The following is a 14,589-nucleotide window of genomic DNA, read 5'->3' on the forward strand; positions in this document are numbered from 1 at the left end:
GAATGTTACAACATTTATCGTCACCCAGCTTTCGAGGCAGACATAAATTGAAGTGCATCACGTCGTTGTGATTAATTCCTTCTGCAAGTTTGCCACGAAACAGTTGCACCGACGCTATCAGGAGAAACTGCTGGGGACCAGTATTACAATCAAAATGCCACCGCGTCCTATATTGCAGCTAAAATGCCACCGCGTCCTATATTGCAGCTAAAATGCCACCGCGCCCAACTCTCAGAAATTAGGACCGAAACTGAGGATTGTAAAACAAACTGTGGATGTAGATGTAACATGTGAACATGTAAAAAAAACTACTCCATCCGTTTTATAATTCTTGTCGAAATATTACATGTATCTAAACGCTTTTTAGGAAGAGATATATCCATTTTTGAGCAAATTGCGGACAAGAATTACGAAACGGAAGTAGTATATGGCTAAACAGAAAAGAATATTCAATCCAATAAGGTATTGAATAGTATCGCAGCTTAGAGCATTCAACTCTTGTTCTGTTGTATGCAAGCTGTAGATGGTCATATTTTGGGATTCAAGCTTACAGATTCGCGTGTTAGTATATCAGTATGAAGTACACCCAATTGTTTTTCTTCATCCATCGCTTGTTTGCAGAAGCGTGGGGCTCCTGGGCATCATTTGATTTACTCAAAGGCGGTCGCCCTGGCGGGCCTGGCGGGAACACGATTAAAACCGCTTGACGTCGTCAGCTCAGCGCTACCAAACGTGCCGGCCATCAGGTGGGCCCCAGGCAAGAAAACTTCAAACGCGTGTGCCGCGCACGTCGTCTGGACGTTTAATCTCTTCTGACGCCGTCAGCTCTGTTCTTTAACAGAGTCGCTTGGCATTGATGTAGTGACTGATATTTTTCCTTTAAAAAAGAAGTGACTGGAGCACAAGATTTCAAAACTTATGTTTACTAGAACGAGCAGCTGGAGCTAAACTAAAGATGCGGGCAGAAGGAAATTGGAAAATTAGAGGTTTTGTTGGTTTTAACCTAAGTTTATCCTGTCAACAAATTGGCCAACCAAAATTTTGACCATGGTTTTATTTCTCCAAGAATGGACCAATATTAGTAAAGAAAAATGAACTAGATTTGGGCATAGAGATAGCGGCTTGCCAAAAAAAAAGGCAACAAAACAAAACACACCAATAACACCCATTAACGTAGTAGGCTATGTTCCTTTACTAGTTTTCATCTATCGGGACCTTATTACTCCTGCTCATAGTTATTTTGCTTGTGAGCTTGGAGTATGTTTGCTAAACTTATGGTTTGTGTGCATTAGATGATACATAAGCCAGTGGAGGTGTTCTCTTTCATTAACTAAAAAAAGATGTATCCCTATAATTATTGATAAAAACATTTGAGGTGCGCCTGTTGGTCATGATTACATAAAATAATGCACATATAGGTTCTAAAAAGTATTTTAGTCGAGTCATTGGCAGTCCTAATCACTCGAGCAGCTATGATTTGCACCTATAAAAAAGTACATGTATGTTCTAAGTTTTTCTCTTAACATCATTTTGTCACATACTCCTTATGTTTATTGTTTTTAAGTATATAAAACAAGAACAATTTTATATTTGTCTACAGTATTAGTGTTAATTAACTTTAAGCATCTATTTATGCAATTTTAATACAATTTCCCAACGAGACGCAGGACATCATCTAGTTTGATAAAGTCCTTGTCTCGTTGCGAAAAAGGTACTAGTAATTAAATTAGTGGCCAAAATTTATCATAAAATTCGGTGCCCGTTGCAATTTTGGATGGAGGGATCCTAGGAAAATAAGGAGAGAGATTTCCCAAGAAAAAAAGTCCATAGCTCCTGTCACGGTCTCACCCTCGCTTGCTATAACTGACGGTAACGCGAGCACGAGTTAAGGAAGACGAGCTGGCGACATCAAAACAAATCAAAACCCCGCGACACACGACATTACCGAGCCGAACCAAAGGGAAAACAGAGCACAGAGGCCAAAGCGCGCACCCCGGCCGGCGGACGAGACGGCTGACGGCGGGAGGCAAAACCCCAGCCCCCCGCATTGCGGCCCCGAAACCCCCGATTCCCGCCCATTCCGAGGTCGAATCCGCCCGAATCTCGCCGGCGGCAGCCTCGATCTGTGCCGGGACCGCCGCGCGCCGGCTAGGGGGGCGGGGAATGGGGAGCATGGACGGCGATTCCGAGGGGCTCCAGGCAGGTGAGGCGGCTCTTCCGAATGCTCATCGTGCTGTTATAGGGTCGAGCCTAGGAGGTTGAATTTTGGTCAGCGAGAGTATTTCTCGTGATTTTCCGTTGGTGCATACAGTTCGTCAGCTATAGGCAACCCTCCTATTCTTTTCTTTTTTTTTTGCGCAAAGGCAACCCTCCTATTCGAAGCTCTGATTCAGTTATCTGGAGTCGAATCTCTTCTAGCTCACGGTGTTTGATTTCTACTGTATTTCGGTGGTTGTAATAAGATATTTGCCAAAGAAGTGCCCTGCTGTTAACATTTTGCTTACTATACCCCCCGATTTCGAATTTTGTTTGCTTTTGCTGTGCCTCGTTTATCCCCTTTGAACTTTTGCTGTGTCTCGATTCCCCCCTATGAATTGTTAACTTTGAGCTGTTGCTCTCGTGCTTGTGATTTTTACATGTTTCTCTAATTCTCTCCTTGTATATTTGTTTCACATGATTGTTTAAAAACCTTGGTAGATGCTCGGCGTGCGGAGGTGATCAAATGGCTTAGTGCTTTAATCCCAGAGTTCCGTTTGCCACTGGATTCATCTGATGAAGAGCTTCGGGAGCTGATCAGCGATGGCACAGCTCTGTGCCATATTGTGAACACACTCATCCCTGGTGTTCTTGAGGTGTGACTTTTGTGCTCCAGAAATTCTGGTGTTTTGTTGAGCGGTGGAGATGTTGATGGGTATACTTTGATATGGCTGTTTTTGTTTAGGGGTTATCTGATGTTTACGCATCGTCAGAGCAGCGGACAGGCAATGTGAAGAAGTTCCTCTCAGTGGTTGCTGATATGGGGATACCAGGCTTCAGCGTCAAAGATCTTGAGGAGGTGAGGTAGCTCTTATCATATTAAGTACGGAGTAGTTTGTATGCATGCTTGAATTCTTAATTATCACATTGTTGGAAGCAATTTCTTAGAACCTGGGTGTTTGTCTTATAATCATATTACATACTAATGGCATCTCCAACAATGCATGCAAGCCCTTTCTTAGAGGTGAAATGGAGGAGAGATGTAATAAAATAAGAGATAAATAGGGTTGGATGGGACAAGCTGTTTCCTAATTAAGAAACAACCTAGCACAAGTACCATGACAAGATGAGAGAATGAATAGGAGAGAGAAGAGAGAGCGAGAAAAAAATCTGAAAAGATTGAGGCAAGAGAGAAGAATAGGAAATGCTGAAATGGCTTGTGGAAATAGCTTGTTGGTCATGTTTGCATTGCTCACATGTTATATTATGTTGACTCCAATGGACTTGATGATTGCAGGGATCAATGTCTTCGGTGGTGGATTGCCTCCTGGTTCTGCAGGACAATCTGAATCCTGCATTAGTTGATAATCTAGGGAATGTTTCAAAGACTCCTTCACGGAAAAAATGGAGAGTTCTGGAAACTGATGGGCCTGTAGTTGCTAGTGCAGCACAAGGGAAAACATCCTCAGGAGAGGACAGGGGAAATGGGCTTCCATACCCCAAGTCTCAGCAGAAAACTCCTGTCTTTAACGGTATGCACATATTGTTGTTTATTATGCATGCAGTTCTGTAAATTAGCTGTGTAGTTGCCACTTGGCCATCATATTGTGTGAGTAGCATATAAGATACAATGTGTATGTATTCATATTATACTTGTAGCAGTTATGCAAACATAATGACAACGCATGATTTGATAAGGTTGAGTGCTTTGGCAATTGGCAGGGCTTTAAACATGGTTGTGATGCTTCATATTCACAATACTGTTTAAGAATTTATATTCTGTTGCAATTTGAGTCACTGAATACCAATGTCTTCTATATTTTCAGGATCATATTTTTCTGTAGAATTTAATTCCTATCATCTTGTTATACACTGCAGGGGAGAAGCTTCGTGAGATTTTCCAGCTAAAACGGGGATCCTATGCTGATCTTCCGTCTGCCAAGATTTCAGAGATGATGCATTCGAACAGTTTAGATGTAACTTTTGTTGCCATCTAGGATATTGCTTAAACTTGTTGAATTGCTCTGTCTTGTGATTGGTTATCCCTTTCCTAATAGTATTTCTTTTCTCACAGGATGCACCAACTCAGTCGCTTCTTACTGTTGTTAATGGCATTCTAGACGAAAGCATTGAGAGAAAAAAAGGAGAAATTCCACATGTATGTCTTGCTTCTGAACCACACAACCCTCTCTATTTAACTGTTACATTTACATCTAACTTGAATCTCTTCACATCAGCGTGTAGTTTATCTACTGAGGAAAGTAGTCCAAGAAATCGAGCGTCGCCTCTGTATTCAAGCAGAGTACATTAGAAATGTAAGAAAAAACTTTACTTGAAATTTATGTTTTTCTATTTTCTTATAAAGCAGCTCTTGAATTCAGAGGATCCCTTGCTTTTCAGCAAAATACTATCACCAGGACAAGGGAAGAAAAGTACCGTTCAAAAATTAAAGCACTCGAAGTATTGGTAAATGGCACAAATGAAGAAAACCAGGTACAAATTATTTACTTTACTGTCAGGAGAAATTATAGAAGTTCATTTTTTTTTCATTTTGTGCTGATACCGTGTAGTTTTCTTGATTAGATGATACTTAATCGGCTCAAGGCAGTCAAGGTATGAAATATTCTAACTTCTTATATGTATATCTTTAACTAGATTATGCCCCGCACGTTGTTGCGGAAACTTTAGTTAACATAAAGAGTATTCAAAACTAAAACATATAATAAAATTGTACATTCTTCACTTAGTGGGAATAACTTGATGGAAGTAACATGCATGTGCAAAAGTATGAGTTTTCCACTAAATAGGTGTGAACAAATTAATTATGTGATGATGTGGCATGCTTGCATGTTTAGAGAAATCAAGTAGTGGGTTGCTTCTACTTAGATATAGAAGATTTGTCATCCCTATTCTTCACTCAACATACTTTTTGCTTCTATAGTATTATATAGAAATAAGTCTAGTTTTGGCCACCGAACTTCCCTGGAGTCAAGTTTGGTCCTAGAACTTTGAAACCGTTTGAAACTGAACCCCGGATTGCTCAAACCATCGACTTTTGGAGCTTGGCTGATTGCAAAGCAGTTTTGGCTGATGTGGTGGTGATGTTCGCTGACTTTGCCTTCTATTGCGCAATATAAGACGATACAAACTCCAATTAATAATTTGAACTTTTTAAAACCTCTAAATACTAACATGGACCCTAAAATCTCTAATCCTTCTGATGCTACTCTTCTGCGAGCTGGCGAGGTCTCACGGTCACAGAGTCATGGTAGGGGAGACCAATCACTGAACGTGCACCTCATATCCCTGTGGCAACCACATCTGTAAAACCAACTTGACGTGGACGTCGTGTCAGCAAACATCGTTTTGGCATCAGCCGAGGATTGAAAAGTGGACGTTTTCAAAAGTTCAGGGTTCAGTTTTAGTAAGTCCCAAAGTTTTAGGGCCAAATGACTTCAGGGGAGGTTCAGGGGTCAAAAGTGGAGTTATTTCGTATAAATATGTTATGTACTAGTTAAATATCTATATCTGAGCAGATAAAAAGAAGAATGGCATTGTGATATTTTATGATAATTTGTTCATCACTTGTACTGTTGTACTATTAGGAGAAATCGTGCTGCTAGTTAGGAATAGGATAACATATTGCAGTTCCTTTTGCTTCTTGCAGGAAGAAAAGATAAATATTGAAGAGAGAAGAAAACTCAGTGAGCAAAATGTTATACGGTTAATGACAGAAAAAGAAAATGCTGAGAACATGGTAGGGAGCCTTAAGGAAGAAATGGAAGAGATGAGTAGGCTGCATCAACAACAGCTTGAGCAGTTTGAAATAAAGACAATGCAAATGAGAGAACAATTAACCAACAGAGTTAAGGAGTTTGAGCTTTTTGTATTTCAATCAAACAGGAAAATAGAAGAAGTTGAGACTGCCTCTCAGCTAAAATCGCAGTTATGGAACAAAAAGGAAAACATTCTTCAGAATTACATGAACAGTCAACAGTTATATGTCAAGGTATGTTTATTTGCAACAGGAAATTATATTTTGGAATTACATGAATAGTCAATAAGGTTCCATTTTTTTGTTTCTTACATATTCTCTATTGAGTTACCATCATAGGATTTAAATTTATCATCACGGTTGATCAGAAATGACATGTATGCTCTTCAAATGAAGTGGAAAGATGAAATGTCTAATTTAGGTATGTTTTGTTGCATTATTTTCTGATGTTTCAGAGTATATGTTTACTTTTATGTTTAATCTATTTGGTATTTAAACTTTCCAGGGTCCAATTTAAAATGTATGGTTGATGCTGCCGAAAACTATCACAAAGTTCTTGCTGAAAATCAGAAGTTGTTTAACGAAATGCAAGAATTAAAAGGTATTCCATTGCTCATATTCTTTTAACTACAGAACATAGCTACCGATCTATCATGTTAACATTTTTGTTTAAAATGTCCGCCTTTCTTCTAGGTAATATAAGAGTGTATTGTCGTGTAAGACCATTTCTTCCTGGTCAAGATAAAAAATCAACCACTGTTGATTACATTGGTGAAAGTGGTGAACTTCTGATTTCAAATCCATTTAAGCAAGGAAAGGATGGACATCGGATGTTCAAGTTCAACAAAGTGTTCAGCTCATTTGCTTCTCAAGGTACAAATTTGTAAGGCTTATTTTGGTTATTGGGTTTGCATGTTAATTGATTTTGTAATAACTACACTTTTTTTCAATTCACAGCTGACGTTTACTCAGACATTCAACCGTTGATTCGATCAGTTCTAGATGGATTCAACGTGTGTATTTTTGCGTATGGCCAAACTGGTTCTGGAAAAACTTACACAATGGTACTAACTCTAATCTTGAGTGCCATGTTTTTTTTGCAATGTACTGAGCATGCTACTGACTATAATCATTAATCTCTTGTTGTCTACATTTTTTGTTCTTCAGAGTGGACCTAGTATGTCAAAAAAAGATTGGGGTGTCAATTACCGGGCTTTAAATGATCTATTTGATATCTCACTAAGTAGGAGAAATGTTTTCTCATATGAGGTTGGCGTACAAATGGTTGAGATATACAATGAACAAGTTCGTGATCTTCTGTCCAACAATATTGCGCAGAAACGATATCCTTTGAAAACTATGCCATTTTTTCTTACATTTCTTATATTTATGTTACTACCAAAATTGCAAAAAGTAATGATGGTACTCCTTGACATTAATAAACACTTGGGATTTGGAACACTTCTCAACCCAATGGACTTGTTGTACCAGATGCAAGTTTACACCCAGTTAAGTCAACATCAGATGTGTTAGACTTGATGGAAATCGGACTAGCAAACAGAGCAGTTGGTTCAACAGCTCTAAATGAAAGGAGCAGTCGGTCCCACAGGTTGACTGAACTTTTAACCAAACTTGTATGATATGTATCTTTATTCTCTATAATTTTGATTTATTAAGAAGTTGTTGTTACATGTAGCATTCTAACCGTACATGTTCGAGGATTGGATGTGAAGAATGGATCTACCTCTAGAGGGTGTCTACATCTCATTGATCTTGCTGGCAGTGAACGAGTTGAGCGGTCTGAAGCAACTGGAGATAGATTAAAGGAGGCTCAACACATTAACAAATCACTCTCTGCTTTAGGCGATGTGATTTTTGCTTTGGCACAGAAAAATGCCCATGTGCCATACAGAAACAGCAAGCTAACACAAGTTCTTCAAAGCTCTTTGGGTAATCAATTGTTTACTTGTTGGTAAATTATGCATTTGAGGCTTTGTGTGGCCTTCAATTATTTCTTAAAATTATTTAATTTCAGGTGGACAAGCAAAGACACTGATGTTTGTCCAAATAAATCCTGATGTTGAGTCATATTCAGAAACTATAAGCACTCTAAAGTTTGCTGAAAGAGTTTCTGGAGTAGAGTTAGGTGCTGCAAGAAGTAATAAAGAGGGAAAGGATATCAAAGAGCTGTTGGAACAGGTTCTAATACTTTAGCTTCTATCAAACTCGTCTCGAACTGGAGTTTATTTGCTTTCCTTTTGTGTACTTATTGAACTTTTTTGGTTAGACTTACATATAAACTTGGTACCAGATTATTATCATTATCCTAATTATCTCCCCAAAATCAAAATACATCTTTCCCTTTTATGATCATTTATAACCTCAGCATGGAGCATGGTTTTTGTAACCTCTTAATTACAATTGGTAAGATGTTAAACTGTTGAAACTGGTTTCGTAGCATGCATTAACAATTTGTGAAAATCAATAGTAAAATAGCAGGAGTTTCCAATCTATTCCTTGCTGGATAGTTCAGTACTGGATATGAAATTACCAACAAGGATAGCCAATGCCATGGACCATGTAGGGCAACATGTTACATAGTCCTGTTGTGAACAAAGTTAGTAATCAACTACAGAAAGAAAAGAAAAATACAAATAGTTGTACTTTCATAGGACCATGTGTATGCTTTAAGCTTTTTTTTAGACAAAAGCTTTCTATAATTCAATAGCTTAGTATTATTGCGGATATCATTCAAGTTTTGTGTTGCTGTTAATTAATAGTTTAAACTCCCACACTGATGGTTCATGTTTGCTATTTATGTCACTGATGATGATTCTTTCTTGTACTGTGGATATTTTGTCATTCAGTTTGAAAAGTTGCACTTTATGTTTTCATTTCAGGTTTCATCTTTGAAAGACACTATTTCACGAAAAGATATGGAAATTGAGCAGCTCCAACTCGTGAAAGACAAAGCTAAATCCCCAAGTTTTGTCATTGACAAACATGGTGCAAGCTTGCCAAATAATTTTAATTCCAACCAGACATCGCTGGACATATTAAACCAACAGAGCGAACTGTCGGATCGTCTGAGTTACGCTGAGGTGAATGCAAATGTTGGTCATACTTCACCCACTGATATTGCACCTACGAGGTTGGATGAAGCAGATTATGATGACAATGTATCTGAAGATGGCTCCTCAGTAAGAGAAACCGACTATTCTATTGGCAAGACGAATATCCTGAACTCAAACTCAGACGACACAACAATGTACTCTCGAGTTCCTATTGCACTTTCATCAAAATTGTCAATTCTCTCCTTTCATTACTAGGATGCATTAGGAGTATTTCTCTCTGCCTATACTTGTCATCATGAGAGTCTTTCGTCTTCTGAAAAGTATGCTTAATTACTAATCTGGTAATGCTCAATGATTTCAGGCATAGAGATAGAGTTCCATTGCGAACTGCCAAATACACTCTCACAAAAAATGGGCAGTCAGCAATGCCCAGGTCAAAACCAAGGGATGCAGTTTTGAAGACTCCAAGTATGTATTATGAACCAACCAAGCATAAGACTTCCTTCTGACATGATACGTCTCTATTATTATTGCACCTGCAAAAATTTAAGTGAACAGTGCTTATAAGCGTTCAAATTTTGGAAAAAGTGGCATATTGTTCCATCTCGAATGATTTCCATATTTATGTGTGACGTGCTGTGAATACTTAAACTAGAACGAACAGCTAATTATCCTCCGCTGGTACTAATGAGAATAATATTGTCTCACCAGATCATACAAAGGCTCCATCAAACCAGTTAGCAGGAGGCTCTTCAGTTCAGGCCTCTAAAAGATGGCAGAAGTAGAACATGTTCCAGTTGCTCGGTTGTATTTTGTATGCGCCTCCAAAATATGGTAGAAGTAGAGCACGCTCAAGCCTTCCAGGAGCTCTCCGTTGTATTTTGTAAGCTTACTCTGACTTGAGGAGGGTGAAGGTGCGGTAGCTGTAGAGTAATTGTATGATTGTAACCCAAGAAATGTGAAACAATCTCCCGATAGAAGATGAGTTTTCAATACCTCATCTTTTGCCTATGTAGATCAAACATTGGTGGCATACTTGGCATGGTGTTTCCCTCTTGTATTAGAAGAAGCTACCAAGGCGGCGAAGGTCACACAGGGGGCCAAAACTAAAAGGAACTGAAACCAAACATGCTTTCTCTTTAGATAACTTCAGTTCAGGGCTTCAGGTACAGGAGGAGTACACAAACACTGCCTCTCTGTAGAGAAAAAGAAAAGGATGCGGTGAGCGTGGATCGAACACGCGACCTTCAGATCTTCAGTCTGACGCTCTCCCAACTGAGCTATCCCCGCTTTTGTTGGAAATCGTAGGGTTGATATTTTGTATTTCAACCATGTAGGATCCAACGGCATTTCTCCGGTCCATTTGTAGCTTTGCGGCCGTAGATAGGGAATGACCCCAAATATAAAATTAAATAAAATCTGTTCGAAACACATGAATTTAGCATGGAGTATTAGATTCTTAGGAAAATTGAAAATTCTTAGCAAACAAAATTTTGTAAATCCAAAATTTTCGCGCGCATAGTTGTGCATCTGCCTTGCATGAAATGTCTCTTGGTTGGACATAAAAGGGCAAAACGTGACCTCACCTTGGACATCTCTGATGATTTTTTGCATGATGCACGGCCTCATTTTAAAATTCCTATTAAATTTGGAGTAAAGCCAACTTTCCAGTTCCATTCAGCCAATCCAAAAGATTTGAAGGAAAATTTCTTAGACGATTACAATCCTTCGATCAACATAGTAGCGGCCTAGTGTGGAACGATGGTATTTTCTTACCGACCTAGCTTCAATCCTTGTCCGAAGAATTTTATTGTTAATGTCATGGTGGAAATAAACCAATACACCTAATTATTTTATTTTTAGTAGTCGTATTTTCAGTGTGTAGATACATGCCTATAATAGCAACAAGTAATAAGGATCGGAGGGAGTAATATGTTGAGTGTGCTGCCATTAATCTCACCATTTACGGTCCGATAAGTTCATCCTGGTTCCTACATCTCCAAGAAGTACACTTAATATGTTCAACGTGAACATTGTACAATAGTGATATAGTTATCATTTCATTTCCTTTCGCCAAGCCCGTCTAGCTCAGTTGGTAGAGCGCAAGGCTCTTAACCTTGTGGTCGTGGGTTCGAGCCCCACGGTGGGCGATACTAATTTTCAAAACGTTGAGTCGCTTCCTTTTTGGCTCTCACAGTCATCCAAAATAGCTGTTCATCCAAATCCGGGCAATGGTCACTCCGCAGAGATCATCACCGGAGCAGGGCAGCCGGCCGGCCATGCGACCATCATATTCATACGGCGAAGATCCTCCTCACTTTCTTGAGCTTCCTCCGGCAGAACGGGCAGCTTCCATCTCCCTCTTCCAGAACCCTGCAGCAGCAAAATCAACATCATACAGTACAATTTTCCTTCCACTCCACGACGCAAATATATACCTGGTGCCGCACGCGTGGCAGGTGGCGGAGTGGCCGCAAGGGAGGAAGAAGCAGTCCTTGCGTGCGTCGCAGCAGACAACGCACAGCCGCCGCCCCTCCTCGTCGTAATTTCCTCCTCCCTCTACGTCCTCGCCGCCGTCGTCGGAGACGGAGTCATAGGACGAGCCCAAGCTCGCCTCCTCCCCTTCCTTGCTCCCCGCCGCCAGCAGCGACGTCCTCCTCTGGTCGTCCCCGCCGCCGCCGGAAGTAGTACCGCCGGCGTTGCAGCAACCCAACAGCGCGCTCATCACCTCGTACAGCAGCAGCAGGATGACCGCCAGGATCGCTAGATGAAACAAAAAACTTCTTGTTGGGTATATCGCTTTGTTGCAGCGACAGTAGGCAATGGAATCAAATCATTATTTCTTTATCTTGAAAAGAACAGTATGTACTTACTTGATCCGGTGACGAACACTATCCAGCGCGGCCCGTACGACAGCTTCACTTTCACTTGCTGTTCGTCGTCAGAATCCGGTCTCTGAAATATTACATGTCAGAAGTCAGAACAGTGCGGTGCGACTTAAACTGAATGTTCAGATGTTTAGTTTTCCAGGTTTTCACCTGTTTGACGGTACTACCAGATGACAGGACCACGGCGTTGTGTCCCAGAATGGGTAACCTGTATGTGCAAGGGGAGTCGGGCGCCGGCGAGCACGCGTAGTCTGCTCCCGTGGTGTCGTAGAACGCGGCCCTGATCCTGAAATCCAGCGTCACCTGCTCCCACAACGGACGGGAAATCTTCAGAAGAGGATACATGTGGTGTGGGCTAGTGTGCTCTTGCACGTGGAAGTGTAACACGACATCTTCCAAGTTCCGGCGCTAATACGAGTATCTGATGCTGAATTCCTGACGACGAATTATCAGAGGACATGCATGGCTATTTCTTTACCGTTGTGTTTTGGTCGTTCAAGTTGCCCACGGCGACGTAGTAGTAGTCGCTAGAGGAAACGATCGACTGCTTAACTGTTCCGATTCCTGTGATTTTTCAGAAATCTGGTACACGTTAGGATTGATTTTTGTGATGCTTCGGAGTATTGCAGCAGCTTGTTCGTAATTAAGAGTTTCAGACACCGCAGCGCTTTTACCGTGCACAATGCGCCATGATAACGTGGCGTTATGAACTGATAGATTGGCTGTCCATTCCGTGAATCTTTCCTTCCCTGTGAAAAATTATACAGTAGTGCAATCAATCTCAACAGGTGAGAGTGAGACTGTGAGTTACAGTAGTACTGCGCTAGTCACACGTTTATGCCCTGTATTGACGAGAGTATATGCATGGCATTTTGCAGATACGGAAATTTTACCTTGTGCAATGATGATGTGAAGTGGATAGATCAGTTCAGCTCCAGTGTCGACACTGTAATCGACTTGGATTTGACTCCCTTCGTTCAGGAAATAAACCCGTTCCTGCACGATGCAAAGTGCACTAGCAAATCAAACCAAGAAGTCGGAGAGAAAATTCACAAGCAATTCGACACAACATTGTACGATATCTCTAAAATGAGGAGTTGTGAATTTGTGATCATACAAGCGTGTACAAATTCAAAAAGAAGAAGAAGAAGAAGAAGAAGAATAAGAAGAAGAAGAAGAGAGAGAGAGAGAGAGAGAGAGAGAGAGAGCCGAACTGATACGCTGCCTGAAACCAACGGCTGACAAGACAACCATGGCATGGCATGACGCCATGACAGATGCAGCAACGCAAATACGCAATGCAGCACATGAATTCAGAGACATGAGTGGCAACGCAAGAGTACCCTGTGAGAGTTAGCTGGCACGACGAAGATGCGGCGAGCCCGCATTGTCGTCCACGACGCGGCCGGCGCGCCGAGGAGGCGCGGCGCCCCGGCCAGCCCGTAGAGCACGAGCCCATTCTTCTCTCCCCCGGGCCCTTCTCCTTCTTCTTCTTCATCCGTCCTCACCGTGATGTCCTGCACGAAGAGGGAGCTCACCCGCAGGAGCCTCGAGAAGCCCGGGCCGGCGACAAGCTCCTCCGGGCCGTAGGAACCCCGCAGCAGCGCCACGAACGCTGCACATACCGTCCATCGATCAGTCAGGGCAACAAACAAGGTGATAAATGCCAAGTTTCCAACTGCAGATAGTTGTAGTTTAACCATTGGGTACGGACCGACGGAGCAGAGCGCGAGGAGGACGACGAAGCGGAACATCATCGTCGCTGCTGCTGCCGCCGCCGCCATGGATGATGGAGCTGTCGCGGTGGACGGACGTACGTGGCGCGAAGCCGAAGGATGGGCTCGAAAAAGGCAGGCCATTGGGGACTTGGGATTCGGGAGCTTTGGTGGAGTGCGAGGCCGCGTGCGTACAACTTACCAGCTACCTACCGGTCGATCCGAAGGCTCGTGCTGGCCTGGAACTACCGTTCTGACTTCTGCTGACCTCTGGAATGATTTTGAAGGACACAGAAAACTTCACCTATCTAATTGGTCCATGATTTGCATGAAAAAGGATTTTGGGGGCTGGGTGTTCTCAGCTTCTAAGTCTTTAATCTATCTCTGTTAGCTTTCTGGGTTAAAAGATACATCTACAGCGATGGGAAAATCCGAAAAACAATAGCTGATAACAAATATGGTGTCTAGTCCCCCAACATCTTCTACAGTAGAACTGTAGGTGTCTCCAAATTTTGGAAAAGCTGCAAAATTTGGTTATAGATGGGTAGTTGGCGATGGAACCAAAATTAAATTCTGGGAGGATGTATGGTTTGGTACATCCTCACTTGATGTCCAATTTTGGTCTCTTTACATTATTTGTAACGAATGCACCATAAGAGGAACTGCTCGAGGCAGAGTTGTCAGGGTGTAGCAGGCGAAGCTCATAACGCCGCTGATCTTCCTGCAAAACTGGGCCATCGGAAGGAAAACTAGTTCAACTAGGATTAGGGTTTGGGCTGGAGGGCTTAGGTGTGGCGAAGGGAAAGGTGTGTTCATCAGACACCACATCCCGAGAGATGTAGACACGCCCATTAGAGCGATCTAGACACTTGTAACCCTTATGGCGCGTGCTGTACCCAAGGAAAACACATTGATGAGAGCGAAACATGAGTTTGCGATTG

General features: G+C 41.7%; 2 protein-coding genes and 2 non-coding genes across 4 annotated transcripts; 2 read left to right on the plus strand and 2 right to left on the minus strand.

Annotated features, from left to right (window-relative positions):
- Positions 1-1,931: 1,931 nt before the first annotated feature.
- On the plus strand, positions 1,932-10,105 carry LOC100825500 (kinesin-like protein KIN-14K). Its single transcript, XM_003565978.4, has 21 exons — positions 1,932-2,203; positions 2,698-2,852; positions 2,942-3,055; positions 3,494-3,728; positions 4,075-4,172; positions 4,271-4,354; positions 4,434-4,511; positions 4,597-4,689; positions 4,780-4,809; positions 5,864-6,205; positions 6,311-6,392; positions 6,477-6,572; positions 6,665-6,844; positions 6,929-7,035; positions 7,139-7,314; positions 7,416-7,580; positions 7,668-7,921; positions 8,007-8,170; positions 8,872-9,239; positions 9,407-9,513; positions 9,757-10,105. Exons 1-21 carry the CDS (start codon positions 2,164-2,166, stop codon positions 9,828-9,830), a joined length of 3,042 nt encoding a protein of 1,013 aa, XP_003566026.1. The 5' UTR covers positions 1,932-2,163; the 3' UTR covers positions 9,831-10,105.
- A 157-nt stretch (positions 10,106-10,262) lies between these two features.
- Positions 10,263-10,335, minus strand: TRNAF-GAA. Its single transcript has one exon. It is a non-coding gene; the product is annotated as a tRNA-Phe (tRNA).
- A 697-nt stretch (positions 10,336-11,032) lies between these two features.
- On the minus strand, positions 11,033-13,870 carry LOC104583123. The gene is made up of 9 exons (XM_024459949.1): positions 13,648-13,870; positions 13,277-13,548; positions 12,827-12,929; positions 12,608-12,682; positions 12,412-12,497; positions 12,084-12,236; positions 11,919-12,000; positions 11,484-11,808; positions 11,033-11,418 (listed from the first exon to the last, which is right to left on the minus strand). The coding sequence occupies exons 1-9, from the start codon at positions 13,790-13,792 to the stop codon at positions 11,340-11,342; spliced, it is 1,320 nt and encodes a 439-aa protein (XP_024315717.1). The 5' UTR covers positions 13,793-13,870; the 3' UTR covers positions 11,033-11,339.
- On the plus strand, positions 11,123-11,195 carry TRNAK-CUU. Its single transcript has one exon. It is a non-coding gene; the product is annotated as a tRNA-Lys (tRNA).
- Positions 13,871-14,589: the final 719 nt, after the last annotated feature.

This window comes from Brachypodium distachyon, chromosome 2 (genome assembly GCF_000005505.3).
Source record: "Brachypodium distachyon strain Bd21 chromosome 2, Brachypodium_distachyon_v3.0, whole genome shotgun sequence".
Taxonomy (NCBI): domain Eukaryota; kingdom Viridiplantae; phylum Streptophyta; class Magnoliopsida; order Poales; family Poaceae; genus Brachypodium; species Brachypodium distachyon.

What these genes read in the sequence shown, in the direction of transcription:
- LOC100825500 (XM_003565978.4), top strand. Translation starts at nt 2,164, where the DNA reads ATGGGGAGCATGGACGGCGATTCCGAGGGGCTCCAGGCAG. An exon ending in AAAAAGGAGAAATTCCACAT is followed by an intron (nt 4,355 to 4,433) that starts GTATGTCTTGCT and finishes TCTTCACATCAG; the next exon opens with CGTGTAGTTTATCTACTGAG. An exon ending in TGCAGTTTTGAAGACTCCAA is followed by an intron (nt 9,514 to 9,756) that starts GTATGTATTATG and finishes TTGTCTCACCAG; the next exon opens with ATCATACAAAGGCTCCATCA.
- LOC104583123 (XM_024459949.1), bottom strand. Translation starts at nt 13,792, where the DNA reads ATGGCCTGCCTTTTTCGAGCCCATCCTTCGGCTTCGCGCCACGTACGT. An exon ending in ATCATGGCGCATTGTGCACG is followed by an intron (nt 12,498 to 12,607) that starts GTAAAAGCGCTG and finishes GAAAAATCACAG; the next exon opens with GAATCGGAACAGTTAAGCAG. An exon ending in TGCCACGCGTGCGGCACCAG is followed by an intron (nt 11,419 to 11,483) that starts GTATATATTTGC and finishes TTGCTGCTGCAG; the next exon opens with GGTTCTGGAAGAGGGAGATG.